Raw genomic sequence first — 25,018 nt, 5'->3', positions numbered from 1 at the left:
AGAGATATCGTGCATTATGATTGGTTGTGCGAGATTCTTTATTTTAGATCGAGTACAAAAAAGTGAGAATGGAAATCATGAGGGTAACTAGAACCCTATTAAGAATGGGATGACTCCCTTTTGATTGTGGAGCCTTAAAGTAAACCCGAGGTGAAAGTGATATGGAGGCTGCCATATTTATTTCCTTTTAAAGTGGATCTGAGATAAACTTTTACTCATTGCATAATTGTGTTCCTTTCATATAGTTTATAGGGCATTCCTCAAGCCAAATACTTTTTTTTGTTTGTTTTAATACTCTAATTCCCTATAAACTAAACAAGCCTCGCCTACAGCTTCTCCAGAGTGCCTTGGCACTCTGAGCCTTAGTAGCAAGGGCTTATGGGAGCTCAGTCTGGGCAGGGGGAGGTGTTACTAGCCAGAGATGTAAGAGGCAGAGGGGAGGAGAGGGGAGGGGAGTGAAGTTTTTAGAGGCTGAGGGCTGGAGATACAGATCAGTTTGCCTGTGTGTAATGTGACAAACAGAACATGGCTGCTCTCATTGTATCACAGGAAGAAATAATCATATACTGTTGAAGCTGTTTGCAGCTAGATATGCTGTGTAAACTATCTAAACTTTAGATAAGATATATAGACCAGTTACTGGTTATAGTTAGTTTTTCATCTCGGATCCGCTTGGCTATTGATCCTCTGTCTCTAATACTTTTAGACATATACCCTGAACAAGCATGCAGCAGATCAGCTGTTCCTGACAAAAGCTGACTAAATTGGCTGCATGCTTGTTTCAGGTGTGTAATTCAGACACTACTACAGCCAAAGGGATCAGCAGGGCTGCCAGACAACTGGTATTTTTTAAAAGGAAATAAATATGGCAGATTCCATTTCTCTCTGACCTCGGGTTCACTTTAAAAGACTTGGGTGTGATTGAGTCTCACTAATCATATGACCTAGTTTATAAAGGCACCATCTCAAGCTGGTGATCATCAGAGAAAACACTACGGTGATTCTAGACTATTTAGCTTAAATTGTCTGCTATTAGCGGCAAGTGATTGCAGCTATTACCTGGGGGTCATATCAGTCCACAGAGAGGGTTCATTAAAGCAGTCCCACAATATTTATTTTTGTAATGAAGATAGATAAGGGACTATGCCATTATTTACACATTTTTTTTATATATTTGATACAACTGTGCCAGAGAAACTCGCTTTGGAAAAATTAGTCGTGACCAGGGGTTGCCCTCAGAAAAAGGTACCTACAAAGAGAATGGGCCAGCTGGTGAACAGGATTCATTCTACAGCATCTAGCAGTCACCAGACCCCGCCCATCTGTTCCCTCTACTGCTGAGACATTAACTCTGTGGCCAGCACAGATGCAAAAGCTCAGCACATGGATGGTAGCACAGCCACAAATATTATTATCATTATTATTACAATTATTATTTAGAAAAAACACAAGGCAAGCTGGGTGCCTCAAAAACTGTTAGTGAATAGATGTTGGCAATCACGCACACGCCTGGGAGCTTTGTTTGAAATAAACTGAGTTATTAAGAAAAAATTCTGATGATGAAAGTCGCACAAATGCCAATTTACTAAAGTTTCAACAACTTTATACCATGGTGTAAGATTTGCGAGAGCTGCGGTTACCCACAAATAGCAGATCTTTAAAAAAACAAATCAAGGCCAATTTTTTTTTTTATAAGATTGCTTTAGCCTTAAAAAAAAATCTCACCTGAAGATTCCATAGTGAGTTTGGCTCCCAGGTTACATTCCCTTGCTTCTAATTAGTACTACTTTAATGTGTGTTTATGGCCACTGGTCACTAGGGGGCAGTGGGAGACAATGACAGAGGATTTCTGCTTTTAGTGTCTATATTTTCTGCTGGTAGAGAGAGATCAAAGCAGTCCAAGAATTTACAGCACACAGAGTTCTGCTGACTGAGATAAGTGCACTGCTTTTGACCTCAAACGAGAAAACTCTATTTAAAGCGGAATATAACCCTGCATTTCAACTTTGCTCTAAAACATTATTTACAGCATATTATATGCAACCAGCATTTTTTTTTTACTAGACCAGCATTGGAAGGGTTACACAGAGTTTTAAAGTTCCTGGAGATTTCTGCAGACGCATCCGAAGCTGAAACAGATACATTTTGTTTACATAAATGTATCTAAGTGTTGAATGTTACACACTCTTTGGCTGTCCTCCAGCTCAGTCAGAGAGAGTGAGTCACATTCACCACTTAGATACATTTATGTAAACAAAATGTATCTATTTCAGCTTCGGATGCATCTGCAGAAATCTCCAGGAACTTTAAATCTCTGTGTAACCCTTCCAATGCTGGTCTAGTAAAAAAAAAATGCTGGTTGCATATAATATGCTGTAAATAATGTTTTAGAGCAAAGTTGAAATGCAGCGTTATATTCCACTTTAAGCTGCTAATGTATTAAAAGACACAACTTGAGATACAAACTCTCTAACATTGCAAAAGAAGTACAGTAAATAGTCCTATCTGTAAAGGTTACAGTGTGGCGGAGACATTCTTCCTCACATGGATGCTTTGGACAAAATGGCTGCACTTAGGACAAAGACATGTAAAGGCTTTATTTCTCTGGAATACTCCTCAACCGCATACAGGGACGAGACTAGGGAGGGATTAGATGCAAGGTTGGTGAGGTGATGGCAAAAAAAAAGAGCTACATTTAAATTATAAATAAAAAAACCAAACAAACCAAAAACACCAACATATGATTGTTTAACGTTAACTAAAAAAATGAATAATAATGAAAATTATGAGAGAAATCTGGGAGAGGGGTATATCACACTTTGCTTTACTGACTCGCCAACATGCGGACAAGATGGCGGCTGGAAGGACAAGCTCTGGTTTCACCCGGCTGAGAGGGAAGAACAGGGAGGAAGTACAGAACGCACAATAAAAGCCCTCCTTTGCCATATGGAGCAGAATATGGGGAAGAAAACCTAAATGCCATCTGACTGGTGGTGTATTCTTCTTTTAGTCTCCATTAACCCTTTCACAGCCAATTTATTTAGAGGCTTACGAGTGCTCCAGGCCAAATTATTTTAGCACATTTTTCATTTCTCCTTTGTTACATTTTCTTGCTTTTAATTAGTACTGATGCAATGTATATTTATGTCCACTTGTCACTAGGGGGCAGTGTTAGACAATAATAATAATAATAGAGGACTTCTGCTTTCAGTTTCTTTGTTTTCTGCTAGTAGAGAGATCAAAGCATTCCAAAAATGTAGAGCATAAGGATAAAAATGAATCTTTACACTTTAAAGCTGCTATTCCAGTTTAGTAGTTTATATTTAGGAAAAAAAAGTAAAAAACAGTGGAGAGTAAAAAAAATATTAAAATGATTTACTCTCCACTTTAGGGCTCGTTTCCACTATCGCGAATCCGCATGCGTCCAACGCATGCGGATTCGCACATGTAATGCAAGTGGATGGGCCTGTTTCTACTGTAGCGTTGTTAATGTGCGTTTTTTCAGCGGTGAAAAAACGCACAAAAGAGCCGCAGAATTTGCCTGCGAGTGGAATGCATGCGAATCGCCGCTAATGTATTTAACAGGGAATTCGCATGCTGTTTTGGTATGCGAATTTTCATGCGAACAATGGAAAAGCACACCGGCATTGCCATGGTTAAATTTGCATACATCGTCATTCATGCGAATTTTCATGCGAATTTGCACGAAAATTCGCATGCACCCGCATGCGAAATTCGCATCCGCATGCAAATTTTGCCGCAGCGATTTCGCAACGCAATAGTGGAAACAAGCCCTTATAAAACTATGTCAGTTCTATATTTGTAAAATGGTGACCAGCTTTATTACAGTGCCAATTAATGCTCTGATCATTACTCTAATTAAAGTTTACCTGACCAGAGCAAATCTAGCTAAGGCAAGCACAGAGGTATGTTCATGCTGAAGCCACATATCTATCTCTTTGGGTTGTCAGTTTATCTCCTCATTCCCCCCAGTACGGTAATATCCTAGAAAATTGTGATTTTAGGTTAAAGATAGATTTTCAGACAGGAAGAGGTGGGATTGTCATGATGTTTCCTGCCATTAACCTTTGTTTATTCCCTCCCCTTCCCTGTAACTTAAGGGGAGTAAATGGAGCGGGAAAGCGTTGGGAAAAGGAGGTAGATAGGAGGGAACATCGCAGTAAGCCCGCCTCTCCCTGTCTGGAAATTTGATTTTAGCCTAAATTCACATTTTTGAAGAAGTAATTACGGGGGCCGGGGGAGAGCGAGTAGAGGAATGGACACCGCACAGAGGTAGGCGGATCCAGCATGAGTATACCTCTGAGCTTCCCTTAGCTAACTTTATCTCAGGTCATGTGTGCTTTAATCTGAAATTAGAGTTCTGCAATTCCAGTCACTTGAATGTAAATAAGGGATTGCAAGGCAATAGGGATGGTTAAGAGGATGCTAATAATTCTGAATGGATGCATATTTATATTTTCATAAACTTATTATAATATTTGCATCAACTCAGCATTATTAGCATCTTACTTACACCCCCTGCCAGGCTCTCCTCCAGAGCTGCTGGTATACAGTGTGCCTATAGCCTATCGATATTACAGAGCTTGCAACTTGCAGCCAGCTGCTTCAGGCTTCAAGAGGAACTGAATTTAAATAATAACGTAATAAATAAAACTGCTGTGTTTTTTTTTTTTTTTTTTACAATATTACATTATAAATTATTTAGTCAGTGTTTGCCAACTGTAAAAGCTTTCCTTTCTCCGATTTAAATCCTGAAATTTATCACAGGTGACAACTTTAGTCATGTCAGTTGCATCACTGTGGAATGTTTCTGAGAACTCTGAAGCCAGTGAAAATAATGTCTGGTCACCCAGAATGCTGTGGGAGGACTATTCCGCATAGCTGAACAGCCTAGGCTAAGCATCACTAGAAGGGTGGAGCTACAGACCAATATACAGCAATACATAGATATAAGAAGTGTTTCTGATGCTGAAATCAGGATAATTACTGGTATCCTGAATAATTTACAAGGAGTTTTGAATCAGGATGATACCATTTATTGGCTAACTTAGAGATGAGTAAACAGTGAGTTTTAGGCTTATAAAAAGCCTTTGTCGGACTGGTTACTACATTCCAATATATGCCACTACAGGGCCTCTTTAAATTGGCCATTTGTAATCTATATTTAGTGAGAGGAATTAAACAGACATGATCACTGTGCATAAATAGATGTCAGAAATAAATGCAGTGAGCTCTAATTTCTAATCTCCTAAAAGGGAACCAGAAGTGAGAGGTATATGGAGGCTGCCATTCCTCCTTCCATTTAAAGGACCACTATCGTGAAAATCATAAGATCAAAAATACATGTAAACACATTCAAATAAGTACATTTCTTCCAAAGTAAAAAGTGTGTTTCTCCTATGTTGCTGTCACGTAGGTAGTAGAACTCTGACAGAACCGACAGGCTTGTCAGTAGCCCATCTCCTCATGGGGGATTCTCAGGATTTTCTTTATTTTCAAAAGCAATTAGCAAAAGGCAGTTGCTCCGTCCAACTGCCAGGAAAGTGTGAAACAAGCAGGGAGGCTGGCCAGTATCTACATATAAATCTTTTTCAGGGAGAGTCTTTATAAAGAATAAAGGCCATGCAGAGAATCCCCCATGAAGAGATGGACTAGTCCAAAACCTGTCGCTTCTGTCAGATTTCTACTACCTACTGTAAGTGACAGCAACATAGGCGACAAGTAATTTATGGCTCATTTTACTCTGGGAGAAACATACTTGTCATTTGTATGTTATTACGTGAATTTTAAATTTTACTTTTTTTTGCTATAGTGGTCCTTTAAGCAATACCTGGCTATCCTGCTGAAACTCTGCCTCTTTTACTTTTAGCCATAGACCCTGAACAAGCATGATGCAATTCAGGTGTTTATGCCATGCTTGTTTCTGGTGATATTCAGACATTACTGCAGGCAAATCGATCAGCAGGGCTGCCAGGCAACGGATATTGTTTAAATGGAAATAAATATGGCAGCCTCCATATCCCTCTCACTTCAGTTGCCCTTTAAGCAAAACATCCCACTCTACATCCCACCCTGAACTCCCCACAGTATGTAATATGATCTTCCTTCTCCATTCTCCCATGCCCAAGGACTGAAAGGCAAGTATATGATAGGCTGCCATGAGCAATGCAAAGAAGATTGCCTTCAGACAAATCTGATATACGATATATTATTATTATTATTACTATTCAAATTCAAAGGAGCAGCAGCATGGGTGAAAGAGTCAAAGGCAGTAAGCAAAAGAGCTGGAGTAAAGCCTTGTAAATCTAGGGTAGAAATGAAGAACAAACGTTCTTGCACTTTGCGGTTCCCCCAGGAGCTTGTCCTTCCTCGCCCGTTCCTTGCACAACCTCACCAACCTTCCTACTAAAATGAACCATGGGGAGCGGTCGTAAAACGGGTCGTGCCCATCACTGAACAGGTCAGATCCCTCCTCGTTGCCCACATCCGAGCCAGTGTCATCTACGAAAGGCTCATCGTCGAAGTCGTCCATTTGGTCCTGCTGCTCATCAGCCAGCTCCGTGATGTCCGAGTCCGCTGTAGAAAAGGTGGGCGATGGGGTGCGGTCTGCCAGCCGCTCGTTGACGCAGCCGTGGAATATGGGTGAACTGAATATTTGCAAGGAAAACTTGTTATCACAGCCCAGAGTTACAAGAATGGGGTGAGGGTGGGGGGTAAACTCCAAGATGATCATCAGCAAAACAGAGCACTAAATAATGAAATGAAGACCACACAGTAATAAGGGTAGACATAGATTAGCACTCCTGACTACAACATCCAATGTGCTGGGCTGAAGCCATGTTATGTACAGAGGTACTGGACTTCAAACCATGGTCATAATAGGTCTATGGTAAAGCCTGTATGGGTTGGATCCATATTACTGGCGCTCAGCAGGAAGAGGAAAATAAGTTGGGATAAAAAAGGAAGAAAAATAAGAGAAGAGAAAGGAGCTGGGATAAGAGTAGGTAGAAGGTGACATGGGGACGGGATAAGGAAAGGAAGATGGCATAAGAGTAGGTAGAAGGTGACAGGGGGATGGGATAAGGAAAGAAAGATGAAGGAGAGAAAGGACAATGAAGGGAAGGAAGAGAGAGAATAGGATGAGGAGGGTAATGGGATACAAGAAGAAAGAGGAAGAAGAGAAGGAAGAAGAGGATATGGTGGAGATGGGATACAAGAAGAAGAAGGAAGAAGAGGATATGGTGGAGATGGGATACAAGAAGAAGAAGGAAGAAGAGGATATGGTGGGGATGGGATACAAGAAGAAGAAGAGAAGGAAGAAGAGGATATGGCGGAGATGGGATACAAGAAATAGGAAGAGAAGGTAGAAGAGGATATGGTGGAGATGGGATACAAGAAGAAGAAGAGAAGGAAGAACAGGATATGGTGGGGATGGGATACAAGAAGAAGAAGAGAAGGAAGAACAGGATATGGTGGGGATGGGATACAAGAAGAAGAAGAGAAGGAAGAAGAGGATATGGTGGAGATGGGATACAAGAAGAAAGAGGAAGAAGAGAAGGAAGAAGAGGATATGGTGAAGATGGGATACAAGAAATAAGAAGAGAAGGAAGAAGAGGATATGGTGAAGATGGGATACAAGAAATAGGAAGAGAAGGAAGAAGAGGATATGGTGGAGATGGGATACAAGAAATAGGAAGAGAAGGAAGAAGAGGATATGGTGGAGATGGGATACAAGAAATAAGAAGAGAAGGAAGAAGAGGATATGGTGGAGATGGGATACAAGAAGAAAGAGGAAGAAGAGAAGGAAGAAGAGGATATGGCGGAGATGGGATACAAGAAGAAGAAGAGAAGGAAGAAGAGGATATGGTGGAGATGGGATACAAGAAAAAGAAGAGAAGGAAGAAGAGGATATGGTGGAGATGGGATACAAGAAGAAAGAGGAAGAAGAGAAGGAAGAAGAGGATATGGTGGAGATGGGATACAAGAAGAAAGAGGAAGAAGAGAAGGAAGAAGAGGATATGGTGGAGATGGGATACAAGAAGAAAGAGGAAGAAGAGAAGGAAGAAGAGGATATGGTGGAGATGGGATACAAGAAATAAGAAGAAAAAGAAGAGAAGGAAGAAGAGGATATGGTGGAGATGGGATACAAGAAATAAGAAGAAAAGGAAGAGAAGGAAGACGAGGATATGGTGGAGATGGGATACAAGAAATAAGAAGAAAAGGAAGAGAAGGAAGAAGAGGATATGGTGGAGATGGGATACAAGAAGAAATAGGAAGAAGAGAAGGAAGAAGAGGATATGGTGGAGATGGGATACAAGAAGAAAGCAGAAGAAGAGAAGGAAGAAGAGGATATGGTGGAGATGGGATACAAGAAATAGAAGAGAAGGAAGAAGAGGATATGGTGGAGATGGGATACAAGAAGAAAGAGGAAGAAGAGAAGGAAGAAGAGGATATGGTGGAGATGGGATACAAGAAAAAAGAGGAAGAAGAGGATATGGTGGAGATGGGATACAAGAAGAAAGAGGAAGAAGAGAAGGATGAAGAGGATATGGTGGAGATGGGATACAAAAAGAAAGAGGAAGAAGAGAAGGAAGAAGAGGATATGGTGGAGATGGGATACAAGAAGAAAGAGGAAGAAGAGGATATGGTGGAGATGGGATACAAGAAGAAAGAGGAAGAAGAGAAGGAAGAAGAGGATATGGTGGAGATGGGATACAAGAAGAAGAAGAGAAGGAAGAAGAGGATATGGTGGAGATGGGATACAAGAAGAAAGAGGAAGAAGAGAAGGAAGAAGAGGATATGGTGGAGATGGGATACAAGAAGAAGAAGAGAAGGAAGAAGAGGATATGGTGGAGATGGGATACAAGAAGAAAGAGGAAGAAGAGAAGGAAGAAGAGGATATGGTGGAGATGGGATACAAGAAAAAGAAGAGAAGGAAGAAGAGGATATGGTGGAGATGGGATACAAGAAGAAGAAGAGAAGGAAGAAGAGGATATGGTGGAGATGGGATAAGAGGAAGAAGAGAAATGAGCAAAGGAAAAAAGGGCAGAAGAGGAGGAAGAGGAGGAGTAGAAGAAAGAAGAGGTGAAAGAAGGGAGGAGAAATAAGAGGAAGAAGAGAAAAAGGAAAATAAAAAACGAAGCTGAAGAAAAGGAGTAAGAAGAAAAGGAATTGAAAAGGAAGAAGAGGTTCAATGTTCCAATAATAATACGATGAAACTGAGGTAGGGACAGTAGGGTGTCAGCTTTACCAACCAGAAAATTACATTTACAGTTCAAGTGCCAAAGATTGGCCTCAATTCACTAAGCTTAACTTCTGTCTTTAAAGGGGTTCTTTCGCGAAAAAAGTAGGCAGTTAAAAAAATGTGACAGATGACAGGTTTTGGGCCAGTCCATCTTTTTAAGGGGGATTCTCAGGGCTTTCTTTGTTTTCAACAGCATTTCCTGAACAGCAGTTTAACTGCCAAAATAGCAAGATACCAGCCGGCCTCCCTAATCACTTGCACACTATTATGTCAGTTAGATTTTGCAACTGTTGTTCAGGAAATGCTGTTGAAACAAGAAAACAAGGAAAGCCCTGAGAATCCGTCTTAAAAAGATGGACTGGCCCAAAACCTGTCATCTGTCACATTTTTTAACTGCCTACTTTTTTCGCGAAAGAACCCCTTTAATAAGTCTTCTGAGCTGTTTTACAGTTATCACCATGGTGATATAATTGTGTGATAACTGTAAAACAGCTCAGAAGAGTTATTAAAGACAGGAGTTAAGTTTAGTGAATTGAGGCCAATGTAAGAGCTATATAATATTATGAAAGTAAAGTAGGATTGCTAAACATAAATGTGCATGGAGGGAAATGCTAGAGATTGATGTAACATTTGGCAGAACACATCCATGGCATGAATAAATAACGCTGAGCGCGATGGTGCCAGGGCCACTGGGCTGAATGCTCCTCTCGGACGTATATAAATGACGGTCTGCACCCCACACAGCACTATGACACTTCACAGACTAGTGTGCGACTTGGGGAGTTTGGTAGCTACAGACCTGGGGGCCCCCCCGAGGTGAATTTGGACCTAAGGTGCGAGCAACCCCCCCCATCTCCCCCCTCTCCCCTATTTTAAATAATGCACACCTCCTAACCCTCCCCCACATTTGGTAATTTGCTCCTTCTGCCCCCCCCCCCCCGTAGCGCGCATGCACACACTAACCACACACTACTCACACCTATTGCAGCAAAAGTTCTCATGTGCTGAATGCATGCTGGGACTTGTAGATCTTCCTCTCCATCAGCCTGAGTGGCACCGGGCACCCACTCAGAGACAGGTGGGGGCGGAGTTACGGAGTTACACCATGGCCTTGTCCAATGAGGCAAGAGCCCCATGAACAAACTTCTGGAGAGTGCAGTCAGGGAGGGAGGGGAAGACAAGCGGGTTCCCCCAGGAGCCACCGCTGTCACCGCGGTCCCTACGCCAGTGGAAACTGTGCATAGTTACAGCCAGACATGAGAGCCGTACCCTAGCAGCGCTGTGGGTACTGGGCAGGGACCCACCATTCAAGCAATTAAAAGGAAAATATAAAGCCAGGCATAGCGGAGTGCGAAAAAAAAGAAACAAAAATTAGGAAACAAAAATCTGCTAATACTTTTAGTCTTATTCTCAGGGAATCATTAAATGAACTGTATTATAACTGTGATGTGAAAGATGAGCTCCAATGTCGCATTCAGTGAAATGCAAGAAAACTTAAGTTACTAAAATGATGCAGACGAACTCCAATGAAGAATTTGCAATGTCTATTGAAGCAAATGAGTTACAGCTGCACTTCAGTATAACAGGTCACACCCGCACCAACAACAGGTTACTAAGATTTGCAGTAACTGGCATGATGTACCGTATATACTCGCATATAAGCTGACCCGTGTATAAGCCGAGGCACCCACTTTACCCCCAGAAACCAGGAAAAAGTGATTGACTCGCGTATAACCCTCTCCACAGTAGCCAGATGTTACCCCAGTAAAAGTAAGCTACCCATAGCCAGATGTGCCCCAGGATCATACAGCTGTGTTTCAAGAAGCCACTAGATGGCGTCATAGATATGAGACACAGCGATTGCCACACAGGAAGTATCCCCGATCAGTGCACTGCTGACACACTGCTTGCACGCTCTGCTCCACAAGCCAGGGAACACAGGTAGCCTTGAGCAGCACTCCATGTTGCAGGGGATGGAGGGCACTGACACAGCAATGAGCCAGCTGGTAAAACTTTTTTTATGCTGAAAAATTAGGCTTATACGTGAGTATATACAGTACTATGGACAAGGCTATGTTTTGATTCTTTTCTTGCGGTCACTCACTCATTTTACAACAACTATAAAATGATATGATAAAAAAGAGAAATGGAAGAGTTATCTAAACAAAATATGAGTTAACATTTTCCTACGCTGGAGAACCTCTGAGATTATTTGAGGGCCGTGACACTTGTATGGAGAACTGCTGGAATAATGCAAATGATACTCAAATTGATCACATGAAGATGTAAAGGTGACAAATATTTGGGTTCGGTGCGTCCAACTAGAACAGAGGAACCTACCTGCCAACCAGCTTGAACCAGTGGAAACGATCGTAAAAAGGGTCTCCCCCGCTCATCACGGTGTCAGGCTCGTCTTGCAAGTTGGACGCCATTTCTCCCGCCCGGTCGTACATTTCTCGCATTTGTTCCAGTCGCAGCCTGGAGGGGAGAACAAGAAGCTGTGCATAATCCCAAATGAAAAAGGTTTATGCTGTTTTGTACAAAGTGTCTAAACAATGCAGAAAAATTTCCTGAGGGAGGCAAAAAAAAAAAATCCTTCTGCTTTGTTTGCACAGCAATTACTTAATAACAAGACAATCTGATCATTTGTCCTTCAAATCAATATTGTCAATTAGCTTCCGTGAAGCATAAATGTGCTTTCAAATGACAGTAAATCCGTCTTTTTTGTTTTGCAATGCTTAACATTTTAGAACAAAAATGTAATTTGGAGTTTAATAAAACCTTAAAGAAAACTTGTAATGAAAAAAACCTCCTCTGGGGGGTACTCACCTCGGGTGGGGGAAGCCTCTGGATCCTATTGAGGCTTCCCCCGTCCTCCTCGGTCCCACGGCGGCAGCGATAAAGCTCCCCGAACGGCGGCGATGTAAATATTTACCTTCCCAGCTCGAACGAAGACACAGTATCGGCTCTCCGCTCAGAGATAGGCGGAAATAACTGATCGTTGTCGGCCCGCTCTACTGCGCAGGCCAAGTCTCCTGCGCAGTAAAGTGGACCCGACAGAGATCAGCTATTTTCGCCTATCTCCGTGCGGAGAGCCACAACAGCGCCCTGGCTGGAGCCAGGAAAGGTAAATAAATCAGAGCTTGTCAGGCTTGTCGAGGGAGGGTTGCGGGACACTGCAAGGGAGCCAGCGCTGGACTGCCTGCAGCTACAGGGGAGGGGGAAGCCTCATTGGGACCCTGAGGCTTCCCCCTCCCGAGGTGAGTACCCCCCAGGGAAACTTTTTTGTTACAGGTTCTCTTTAACCACTTTATCCACCACTACAGTATATCTACATCCTCTGTGACTTCATGTAAGCCACGAGTCAGTAGATATACGTCTTGTAGCAGAAGCAGTGCTGTGTAGGATTGGGCTTGCTCCTGTGCACACCTCTGGCACTATCTGATGCAGGACTAATTGGTGAACGGGAATATATGTTTCCTGAGCCAATGAGATTGATTTTTACCATTAAAAATACTTTTATTTTCTAAGTTCTGCAGAAAAACGTGATGTATACACCGCTGCAACCCACCAAACCTCTCCGACAGTGCACGACCGGGTCAGCAAGGCCCACATAAAATCCATCAAAAGCTGACATGTTTCGAGCTATACTAGCTCTTAATCATAGCTGTCAGCTTTTGATGCATGTAATTGATATGTCCTAAATAAAGATTTTGATCCTTGGACAAGTGCGGACCTTCTGCTTCTGGATTTTCTAAGTTCGTAGTAAAAAATACTTCTTTGTAGCATTATTTCAGAATCAAATATCTTCACCATAATTTGTGACCGGAACATAATCTAAGTTTTGTGATAAGCGGTAAGAATAGCCAAACAAAATTTGTGTTTTTTTATCTACAGTAGCACTTTTTATTTTTAAACTGGAATTGGTAAAACTGAAAAATAATGTGTTTTTTCTATTTTTTTTCTTTGTTTTCCCATTAAAATTCATAGAAAACAAAATAATTTGAGGGAAACAATGGCATACAATGAAAGCCTAGTTTGTCTTGAAAAAAAAAACAATATATATTTAATTTCTGTGTCATAGGTAGGGATAAAGTTATTTCTGATTAAATAAAAACATAGCTAAACTGTCAAAACCGCTCTGGTCCATAAGTGGGAAACAAGGTCTGGATGTGAAGTGGTTAAAGGGGTTCCGTGGATAGTAAAAAAAACAATGTGCCATCCTCCTACGATCCTCCGTTCCCCGCCGCCGGCACCGGTCAATTATTCGTCTAACAAGACGAATAATGCGTGCTCCCGCTCGCGTCTCTGGGAGCTTACTGCGCAGACGCAATATGAGCTTTTCTAGTACTGCGCCGTAAGCTCCCAGAGACGCGAGCACGCGCGCGGCCACAGCCGCGCAGCTGCAGTCTCGCTAGAGGAATAATCAGACCGGGACCGGCGGTGGGGAACTGAGGATAGTAGGAGGATGGCACGGGACATGACAGCTACAGGGGGCTGATAGAAGCCCCAGGTAAGTGTCTGTTTTTTGGGGTTTTTTTTAACTATCCACAGAACCCCTTTAAGGTACACTTTAAATCCATATTTGTCCACAACAGTCAGTTACATTCTCCTCCGTGAGCTGTCACAAACAGAAAACCTATTTTTTCTTGCTCTTGTAATAAGGTCTGGTTCTCTGGCAGTAAATGTGAGCGGACTACTTGTGGCTCAGCCACACATACCTGAGTTTCTCCAGTGACCAGTAGTGTGTGGCTCCATTTTTCAGGTCCTGCACCTCCACGGCAACCACGGTGCGGGGAAAGGGTTGGTCCTCTCCGAGTTTATCAGCGTCTGGAGGAAGCAGCTCAGGAGGAAGGGGGGAGTACAGGGTGTCCGTCAGCAGCACAAACTGAAACTGGACCTGAGTAAACACACAAAGGCTGATCAAAGAACGTGCAAACTAAAGTCTGGTACACACTTTTGATTTTGATTTGCCAATTACTGACCAATTTTACCACCTTCATGTAATGTGAGCATTAACCTACACAAATTGTACATAGTATTCTAAATCTTTTGGCCCTAATACATGCTGTATGGACGTGGTAAAATTGGTCAATCATTGGCCAATCAAAATGGCAGTTTTTTATGTACCCTAAATCCACTAGCCTACTTATCTGTGTAAATCCTGGCATACACCTTCACTTTTGACCACCTCCATATAGTTTTCCAGGCTTTCCACATTTCCAAACCTGAAAATTTCAGGCAAGACCAAAGTACCAAAGGTAGGCAGAAAATATCTCCAAGGAAGAACTCTTGTCCTCATCCCTCTGAGCATCGATCATACACAACACACAGGAACTGTGTGCTCCATTTAAAGGGGCACTATGGCGAAAAAGTGTAAAATTTAAAATATGTGCAAACATAGACAAATAAGAAGTAAAATGAGCCATAACTTACTTTTCTGCTATGTTGCTTTCTCTTACATTAGGTAGCAGAAATCTGGCAGAAGCGACAGATTTTGGACTAGTCCATCCCTTCATAGGGGATTCTCAGCAAGGCTTCTATTCTTTATAAAGATATTGTCTAAAAAGGATTTAAACAATGATGCTGGCCAGCTTCCCTGCTCGCTACACAGTGTTTTGGCAGTTGGACAGAGCAACTGCCATTCACAAGTGCTTTTGAAAATAAATAAATCCCTGAGAATCCCCTATGAAGAGATGGACTAGTCCAAAACCTGTCACTTCTGTCAGATTTCTACTACCTACTGTAAGTGACAGCAACATAGGAGAAAAGTAATTTATGGCTCATTTTACTCTGGAAGAAACGTATTATTTGTTTATGTTTGCACATATTTTAAATTTTACAAATTTTCGCCACAGTGCCCCTTTAAGGATCAAGCTTGTATACAGCATTCCTAAAAGCTCATACACACATGCAACTTTTCCACACGACTAACCCACCGACATGACCGAGTGCACCACCAAGCGACTGTTCTGAGTTACAGCATGTCACCACTCTGTGTGACCAATAGCCACCAAGCCCTATCTCACCCTCTTCTTCAGCTCCACGCTTATGGCGTTGGCCTCCTTCAGGTACACGGCGTTTCCCCACAGCAAGTCCCGTAAAGACGTGAACTGGTGATGCTTCCATTTTGTAAACGCCCACTGCGCCAGATCATACTCATGCTGCGTCCAGGGCACTGTAATAAAAGGGCGGGGAAATAGGAGTCAGCGCACAAGATCAACACTAGAGGGCGGTGTGGCATAAATGGCACCTAGAAATGAACATAATAGTCATTATGGAGGTTGTTTCCACTTATTTTGAATGAGAAGAATGATGAACATTCAAATTTCTCGATGAAAGTACTAAATAAAGTCCCTTTAGCCAATAAGATTGTGAGCATAAAAGCGTATTACGAAGACCGCTTTTGTCCAAAATAAAACCGGGCACCTTGCTGCTCTGGAGGCAATGCTCATGTCTGAGCTAGGTGTGAACATCACTAAATGTTAAAACTGAATTTCAGGGCCGGATATCTGCAGAGGCCACGCAGGCCATGGCCACGACAGTGGCTACCCAAATGGAGAGGCCAGACGTGGAAGAAAAGGCTGCAAATGGCGTAAGCAGGCAGCCAATGAAGTTCAGCACCTAGGCCTTGGCTCACTAGTTCAGTATTTATCTCCAGCCTGGAGCTGTCGGTAACTAACAACCAAAACCTGGTGTTGTGGTGCTCTGATCGTTTGCACCTCCCTTACGATAAGGGCTGCGTGGCTGGGTACTCCCATTTGTGTAACAGCCATTCAGTAAAATGGACAGGCAAAGGAGAGAGCCAATGGGAGGTGCCATCCCGTTATACTACTCAAACCATTGGTGCCGATGTACTGCTGGGCGGGAAATCAGAAAGTAAAAAAAGAAAACCAATGGGATGCAGGAGCAGAGCACATTCATAGAGGTTTCCCTGTATCCCTTTAGACACAAGAATTTATTGATACAGTGAATGAGATGGACTAGAGGAGTCCTGGAGTCTAAAGGGATGCCTGTTAGAATTTTAGCAATCACAAGCAGCTCTTACAATGAACGGCTCATGTTTTAGGCAGACTACTTGTACCTGAAGAATCGGCAAAGCTCTGGCCACAAATGGGATAACATCACCGTGGCAGAGCACAGCTTGCAGAGGCGTATGTATGTGTACCCTGCCGGTGAGCTGGGCGCAGGGTGAGAATATTGACGGCTCTCCCTGCTGCGTAACATACTATTCGCCCTCTGAGTCATTGCAACTCGGAGAAAGGTGTAATTAGGGGTCTGGCAACTTTACCGAATTACCCTTCTGCGCCCTGCGCAGTTTAACATTACAGCTATGGGGTGCCTAGTTTCAGGGCTCAGCGCTGAGCGCCAAAAAGCACCTGCTTCATTGTAGAGACCTACTTCACAGCTGGTTAAACTTCTACTTATTACCGAGTCTTAGTGGATTGAAGCCAAGCTTTTCGGTATATTACCGAAGTATGACCACATGTGCAAAAATTTGAGAATTTTTTTTAGCAACCTAACAGTAAGGCAGGGGCTGCTGCACATGGGGCTTGTGAATGGAAGGGTGGGCTGCACAGGGAATGGGACAAGGCTGCCACACAGAAGGAAAACGGCAAAAGGAAGTTTGCAGAGGGGAGGAAAAATTATAAATCCAACCCTTCTGAATTCCAGACAATAAACAAACTTCAATTGCAACTTTTTTAGATTTTGTACTATTGGGCACAGGACAAATGCAGCTGCCCCACCTCCGACCCTCTGTGGGAAATAACATGGAGCTCTACATCCTAGGTGATCAATGTGGTGCCTTACAACAAACTCCATACAGAGACTTCTAGTGCACCCGAGGTGAGAGTGATATGAAGGCTGCCATATTTATTTCCTTTTAAACAATACCAGTTGCCTGGCTGCCCTGCTGGTCTATGTGGCTGCAGTAGTGTCTGAATCACACCAGAAACAAGCATGTGGCTAATCTGGTCAGATCCGACAATAATGTCAGAAACACCTGATCTGCTGCATGCTTGTTCAGGGGCTATGGCTAAAAGTATTAAGAGGCAGAGGACCAGCAGGGCTGCTAGTCTACTAGTGGGATCCGAGATGAACTTTTTACTCATTGCATAATTGTGTTCCTTTCTTATTGTTTATAGGGCATTCCTCAAGCCAAATACTTTTTTGTTTTTGTTTTAATACTCTAATTCCCTATAAACTAAACAAGCCACGCCCACAGGTTTTCAGAGAGCCTTGGCATTTTCAGACAGTAGCAAGGGCTCATGGGAGCTCAGTCTCGGCAGGAGGAGGGGGAGCTATTAATAACCAGAAATTTCAGAGGCAGAGGGAGGAGGAGGAGGAGGGGGGATTAGGTTTTTTTCACAGGCTGAGTGCTCAAGATACAGATAAGCCTGCCTCTGTGTAATGTTTACAAACAACATGGCTGCTGTCATTGTATTACAGGAAGAAAGAATCATATTCTATTAAAGCTGTTTGCAGCTAGATTTGCTGTGTAAACTATCTAAACTTTAGATAAGATATATGGACAAGTTACTTGTTATAGTTAGTTTTTCATCTCGGATCCGCTTTTAACCACCCTGGTGGTATTGACGAGCTCAGCTCGTCCAGGAAAAACTTGCTGAAAGCGGTATTGACGAGCTGAGCTCGTCAATACTGCCAGGGAGATTTATTGTTTCTCTGCCCCGCCGGCTGCACTTTTCCCTCATCAGAGGGATTCCCCAGGATGGCTGGATGCCTGTCAGCACGCTGTGGGTAGCGATCTGTGCTACCCACAGCGTGCAGAACTAGCATCCAGCCACCCTGGGGAATCCCTGTGCAGCCATCGGAGCAGAGAATGTGCTCAGCAGCATGCGGGATTCCCCTTCTGTGCTGCGGGTGGCTGGTGCGGGGATCCCCTCTGTGGTGGGGGGGGGGAGGGTGTCCCCTGCTGTGCTGCGGGTGGCTGGTGCGGGGATCCCCTCTGTGCAGGGGGAGGGTGTCCCCTTCTGTGCTGGCTGGTAGTGGCCGGTACCGGCGGGGATCCTCTCTGTGGGGAGGGGGGGGGGGAGGGGGCATCCCCGTAATGTGCGTGCGGGTGACCCTGTAGTGTGTGTGTGGGGGGGCGGGTATCCCCCCTATGGGGCGAGTCTTGGCCGGTCGGGGACACCCCCTTCTGTGCGGGGGGGGGAGGTGGGTGTCCCCTTCTATGAGAGCTGTGGGTGGCCTTTCCCTCCTCCCTCTCTGTCCCCCGTGCCCTCCTCACCCCCGATCCTGTGTCCCCCCCCGTCCCGTGTCTCCCCCCTGTCAGTCAAAAGCCCTGCTTTACTCACCTGAGGGCTTTCTCCTGCGCTGGCCGAGATGCAAACCCTCCATCTCCATCGCCGAAGTCCCGGTCTCTGTAATTACAGTACGCGGCTTGGTGACGTCACCAAGCCGCGTACAGTAATTACAGAGAACACGAGACTTCGCGATGGAGGAGGAAGTGCGCCGCTTCCGCCGCAGGAGCAAGCCCTCAGGTGAGTAGATCAGGGCTTCTGACGGGGGAGACACGGGATTGGGGGGGGGGGGGCACGGGGGATCGGAAGGGATGGGGGGAAGAGGAGGGAGAGGCCACCCACAGCCCTCATAGATGGGGATACCCACCTCCCCCCACAACAGAAGGGGGTGTCCCCGACAGACCATGACTAGCCCCCATAGAAGGGGATATCCCCCACACACACAGAAGGGCCACCCAGCCACCTGCACGCACAGTATGGGGATCCCCCCCACAGAGGGGATCCCCACCGGCCACTACCAGCCAGCACAGAAGGGGAGCCCCCCCACAGAAGGGACACCCGGCCAGAGTCAGGGGGCATCGGGGGCAATGGGGGGGGGGGGGGCAGAGGCACCCGCAAACCTGGCTCCCTATACATATGACTCCCTACACCTGGCTGCACATCTGTCTCCTATACACCTGGCTGCACATCTGTCTCCTATACACCTGGCTGCACATCTGTCTCCTATACACCTGGCTGCACATCTGTCTCCTATACACCTGGCTGCACATCTGTCTCCTATACACCTGGCTGCACATCTGTCTCCTATACACCTGGCTGCACATCTGTCTCCTATACACCTGGCAAACATCTGTCTCCTATACACCTGGCTGCACATCTGTCTCCTATACACCTGGCAAACATCTTGCTCCCTATATACCTGGCAAAACATCTGGCTAAACTATTCCTGGCTAATACATCTGGCTAACTACACCTGGCTGCACATCTGGCTAACTATACATCTGGCTAACTATACCTGGCTATACATCTGGCTAACTATACCTGGCTATACATCTGGCTAACTATACCTGGCTATACATCTGGGTCTTATACTCACCATTGGCATGCTGATCCCTCGTCGCGTACCTCTGATAGCTTCCCCGGTGCCTTCTTCCATGTCCCTTGGCGGATTTTGCTTCTCCCTTGGAGATCACATGTCCCCCGTCGATCGGCGTTGATGGAACCAGTGTCACACAGCATCATCAAAATCTCGCAGCAAACACTTTTTTTTTTTAATTTAATTCAATACAATAACCTGTATTGAATTCAATACAAAAAAAAAAAGATTGCAAAAAAAAAAATTGGTTGAAAATTATGGGAAATTAATTGAACCACTTTTTGCACGGAAATCCTGGGGAAATAGAACGCCAGGGTGGTTAAAGGGAAGGTTCAGGGACTAGCTAAAAAAAATAAAAATCCATTTCCACTTACCTGGGGCTTCCTCCAGCCCGTGGCAGGCAGGAGGTGCCCTCGCCGCCGCTCCAGAGGCTTCCGGTGGTCTCCGGTGGCCGACCCGACCTGGCCAGGCCGGCGGCCAGGTCGGGCCTCTTCTGCGCTCCATGGTGCGTTCCATGCCGGCGCGCTGACGTCATCGGATGTCCTCCGGGTTGTACTGCGCAGGCTCAGAACTACTGAGCCTGCGCAGTACAGCCCGGAGGACTTCCGATGACGTCAGCGTGCCGGCGTGGAACGCACCATGGAGCGCAGAAGAGGCCCGACCTGGCCGCCGGCCTGGCCAGGTCGGGTCGGCCACCGGAGACCACCGGGAGCCTGCGGAGCGGCGCCGAAGGCACCTCCTGCCTGCCACGGGCTGGAGGAAGCCCCAGGTAAGTGGAAATGGATTTTTATTTTTTTTAGCTAGTCCCTGAACCTTCCCTTTAAAGGAAATAAATATGGCAGCCTCCATATCACTCTCTCTTTGGGTTCACTTTAAGGGATGGGGAATGTACTAAACTTCCAAACAGGCAAGTAGAACAACAGACACCCTGTGACTATGTGACTGCTACTTGAAGAACAACAAAAAAAAAAAGGAGAATGTAGCACCTCCCCCTCAGAGGGAATGTCTGCAGACTGTGGCATGCTGGGTAGGTGATGTCATGGATTGATCTCAATATAAAGCGTACTCAGTGAGTCTTACCTTCCTCCTCTTCCTCATCCTCTTCCTCGGTGGTGTCTGCAGTCAGTGATCGAGTCTCTACTTGCTTCTGAAGAGCCAGCAGCTTGCTCTCATAATCCTGAAGATGGAGAGACAGGACGTGTAGAGAGACAGGAAGACACACACAGACAACAACAGCAGCTCCACAACACGTGACTCTTAGCTCCTCCCTGTGAAGGCAAGGATTTCAGTACCGGAATAGAATGAACAGGAGGCATGCCATAGGGCTGGCACTGAAGCTAATGGGAGGTCTATAGATATCTTTTTTTACAGGTTGTAATACTGCTAAAGAATAGCAAATAATGAGATAATGAAGAAAGAAGAGAGTGTGAAGGAGCAACAGTGGGCATGGAGGGGCGGGGTTTGGGGGAGGGGAGAGGCAGAAACAGAGACTTTGTATCATTCCCCTCTGGAATCGTTCTTTAATGTGGACCCGAACTCTTGCACAGCACACAATGAAAAGTCTTCATTCCACATAAAGTTGCTAAAGTAATCCCCTGCTCTGTGTTCCTCACAGTGGATTAAAGACAGCTGAGGAGGCCGATAACGGCCGGCTCTGCCAATACTCCGGCGTGTGCACAGCAGCCCCCGACTAATGTCAGCTGACCGCCAGCCGTCTGCCAGCAGATCAATTTGGCCGAGCAACGGCTAATAGCTTTGTTCAACCCACTCACCCCGCCCACTGCATGAAGTCACATCTGCCCCTCTCCAGCAGCGGAGACAGGAAGACTGTTTACACAGTGAGTATCCTCTCCACACACACTAATATTTTTCAGCAAAGTTCCTCTTCAAAGTAAACCTGAGACGCCAATAAAAAAAGTTTTCATATTTACCTATCCAGCCCCATAAGCACCGGTGAGTCCCTCGCTGGCTTCCATTCAGCCGCAATCAGCCCTGGTAACAGGCTCAGCCAAGCCAGTTGGGCTCCTCTGCACATGCGTGGTGGACCGTGCATGTGCGGAAGACCCCGACTGACGCGATAGGACCAGTTACCGGGGCTGATTGCGGCCGAACGGAGGACCGGGGGAGGACTGTGAGGGACTTATCGGTGCAAGTAACAAAACCTTCTTTATTGGCGTCTCAGGTGTACTTTAAGCTCTGATCAGGAGAGGGGGGGGGGGGGATGCTGGGGGGGGGTTCACCTTAGCTGCATTAGACTTGCGGCAGGTCTTTTGGCAGCGACTAAAGATGTTCAGGAATAATTGTAGCAGTCCATATCCGCAGGAAATGCATTCGGATGCTCAAATTCCAAAGTTACATATAGTTTGCATTAAACTTGTATGAAAGTTAGAGTGAAGTGCATCTTGTTGGCCATTCGTAATAGCGAGACAACGGTCACTTTAATAACTATCTTACAAATGAGTGACATTTCATCTGTGTGGTTACTGGTTCCTGTACAGCGGATTTCAGGATTTACTCTACTTCCTGTACAGCAGATTTCATGATTCCTTCTACTTCCTGTAAGAAGTCTCCTGTTACTGTTGCCCGTCATCCCCTCGCTATACAACACAACTCACTGACTACACTGCTTCTCTTATCAGAGTTCATGCTACCCTCCAGGGAATGTTTGGCCTTCTGAGCTGATGTTATGGAGTAACTCACTGGAACTGGATTATGAAGGCATCGCTGAGCCAGAGATCACAACTGAAGCAAGAAAACTGGCCTGGATTTATTATACTGCTATTAGTTGACAAGAGACTGCAACCCTCAGTGTGGTTACTGGTTTACAGAAACCCTCAGTGTGGTCACTGGATCACTGCAACCCTTGGTGTGATCACTAGATCACTGCAACACTCGGTGCGGTCACTGGATCACTGTAACCCTCGGTGCGGTCACTGGATCACTGCAATCCTAAGTATGGTCACTGGATCACTGTAACCCTCGGTGTGGTCACTGGATCACTGCATCCTCGGTGTGGTCACTGGATCACTGTAACCCTCGGTGCTGTTACTGGATCACTGTAACCCTCTTTGTGATCACTGCAACCCTCGGTGTGGTCACTGGATCACTGTAACCCTCGGTGTGGTCACTGGATCACTGCAACCCTCGGTGCGGTCACTGGATCACTGCAACCCTCGGTGTAGTCACTGGATCACTGCAACCCTTGGTGTGGTCACTGGATCATTGTAACCCTTGGTGTGGTCACTGGACTACTAACCCTCGGTGTAGTCACTGGATCACTGTAACCCTCGGTGTGGTGACTAGATCACAGCATGGACTGCCAAAACAAATTTTGCAATTGCAGTTGCATGCAGTATGAGTGATTTTTAAAGCCCTCTTCTTTAAAGCCCAGGATTTATTTTTTTTTAACTATACTCTCACTATTTTCATTCTAAGCTTACTGTGTACACCCCACCCTCCAAAACGAATACATGCAAACAGGGCGCCACGAAATTTGGGCACAGGGTGGAGCAGAAACACTGCTCACCCTACTATTCCAAATTTCCCGACGTTGTAGATTACTATTCCCCCTCCAAGGTGCCATGGACTCAGGAGCACTGTTTTATTTTTTTTTTGTAATTTGGGGCTTCGTTCTTTGGCGGCACCCAAATTACCCTCTGAGCGCTGCTCAAACCATAACTCATATTACAGCCTGTGGCAGCTCCCAAATGTCCAGCGCCCTTTTTACTTGTCTTGTCCAAAACATCCTTATACTTGCCACTATCATGACCCCTCTGCGTGGCTGGGCATTCATGGAACCCATTGCCCCTTGGAGTTATTTTAGCTCCAATTAGCACTAAATGTACCCAGACATCTCTCAATCTGCCACAGATCGACCATCAGATAGGTCAAATCTGATTAGAGAAGGATCCATTGCCACCAGTGTCGTGCACACAGATTTCATCATCTTAGTGCCTTTGCCTGGAGGACCCCGAGTCAGGTAAAAAGGGCGCCACGTGGCCGAGGACATCTGGGCACCACCATAGGCTGTAATGTGAATTGTGGCTATATTTGAGCACAGTGAGTAATTTGGGCACCAGCAAAATACAGAGGGCCAGATTTATCAAGAGTGTCTGAGACAAAACATTGGTAGGTTTTTAGAAATCCGTGCAGAACGGTCTCAGACATCCTACGAAATCACTAAATAGTGCAGATTCCTTCTAAACCTTTTGTATAATAGGAGGAGCTAGGAAGGTCTCTCAGACAGTACAGTGTGTGAGGGGAACTGCTGTTGCTGAGGTAACCAACACACCTGCTGTATTGATAGCAGCAGGCTCAGGCAGGGAACACACTTGACTGTTTTCGTGTCCGTTTTCTGCACAGAAAAACTGAGAACTCATGTTAATCAATGGGCTAGTACACACTCAATATGTTGTTTGCACGCAGAAAAAAAAACTGACATTCTGCATCCTGATTCTGCACATTTTGTCAGTTTTCTCTATCAACTACATCAGCTGGTGTGAAAAAACGCGTGCGTTTTCCTGCATAGAAACACACTTGGTGTGCAGAAAAAGTATGCAGAAAAACGCGCGCAGAAAACTGAAAGACAAGTGTGTTCTATGCCTGAGGAGGAATTCAGCAGGGGGAGGAGCACATCACAAATCATGTCTAGCCTGCACTCTGCAATCATGTCTAGCCTGCAGTTCTACAACTTTGGAACTGCTATCAAGCATTTCTTAATCTGCGCCCGTTTAGGGATGGATTTGCACTTTTCTTAAAGAGAGTCTGAAGCGAGAATAAATCTCGTTTCAGACGTCATAGAGCTAAACCGCCGCTATCGCGCCGCTAAACGGGGGTCCCTCCACCCCCAAATCCCCTCGGTGCAGCGGGGGAGCGCTTCCTGGTTGGGGCAGGGCTAACCGCCGCAGCCCTGCCCCACGCGAGTCTGTCAGCGCGTATCTCCGCCTCTCCCCCGCCCCTCTCAGTCTTCCTTCACTGAGAGGGGTGGGGGAGAGGCGGCGATGCGCCGCTGATAGACGCGACTGGAGGCAGGGCTGCGGCGGTTAGCCCTGCCTCCAGGAGCGACCAAGTCTGCGACCAAGTGTTGCAGTGGGGGGTTTGGGGGTGAAGGGACCCCCGTTTAGCGGCGTTATAGCGGCGGTTTAGCAGGGGCACACATGCCCCTGCTAACTATGAGCTCTGAAGCGAGATTTATTCTCGCTTCAGAGTCTCTTTAACTGTAGTGCAGCTCTAGAAATCCATGCTAAACTGCCACTATTCCCTAGGATTTAAGAAGGTTCTTATTATCATGCAGAGCTGTTCTACCTGCTGGTTAGAACAGATTAAGAAGAAAGAACTGTTGGTAATGGGTTGATAAATCTCCCCGAGACCAAATTACAATAAAAGCACAGCAAC

At 45.3% G+C, this 25,018-nt stretch overlaps 1 protein-coding gene across 1 annotated transcript in view; it reads right to left on the bottom strand.

Annotated features, from left to right (window-relative positions):
• The window catches only part of KIF1B (kinesin family member 1B), a 271,664-nt gene that overhangs the window by 45,979 nt on the left and 200,667 nt on the right, over positions 1–25,018 (bottom strand). Inside the window, 5 exon segments of the mRNA XM_068238866.1 lie at positions 6,420–6,668; positions 11,606–11,743; positions 13,987–14,165; positions 15,295–15,443; positions 20,705–20,801. Coding sequence (XP_068094967.1) covers positions 6,420–6,668; positions 11,606–11,743; positions 13,987–14,165; positions 15,295–15,443; positions 20,705–20,801 — 812 coding nt within the window.

Source organism: Hyperolius riggenbachi, chromosome 6, assembly GCF_040937935.1.
Source record: "Hyperolius riggenbachi isolate aHypRig1 chromosome 6, aHypRig1.pri, whole genome shotgun sequence".
In the NCBI taxonomy this organism is placed as follows: domain Eukaryota; kingdom Metazoa; phylum Chordata; class Amphibia; order Anura; family Hyperoliidae; genus Hyperolius; species Hyperolius riggenbachi.
This window is presented reverse-complemented; position numbering and strand designations above follow the sequence as displayed.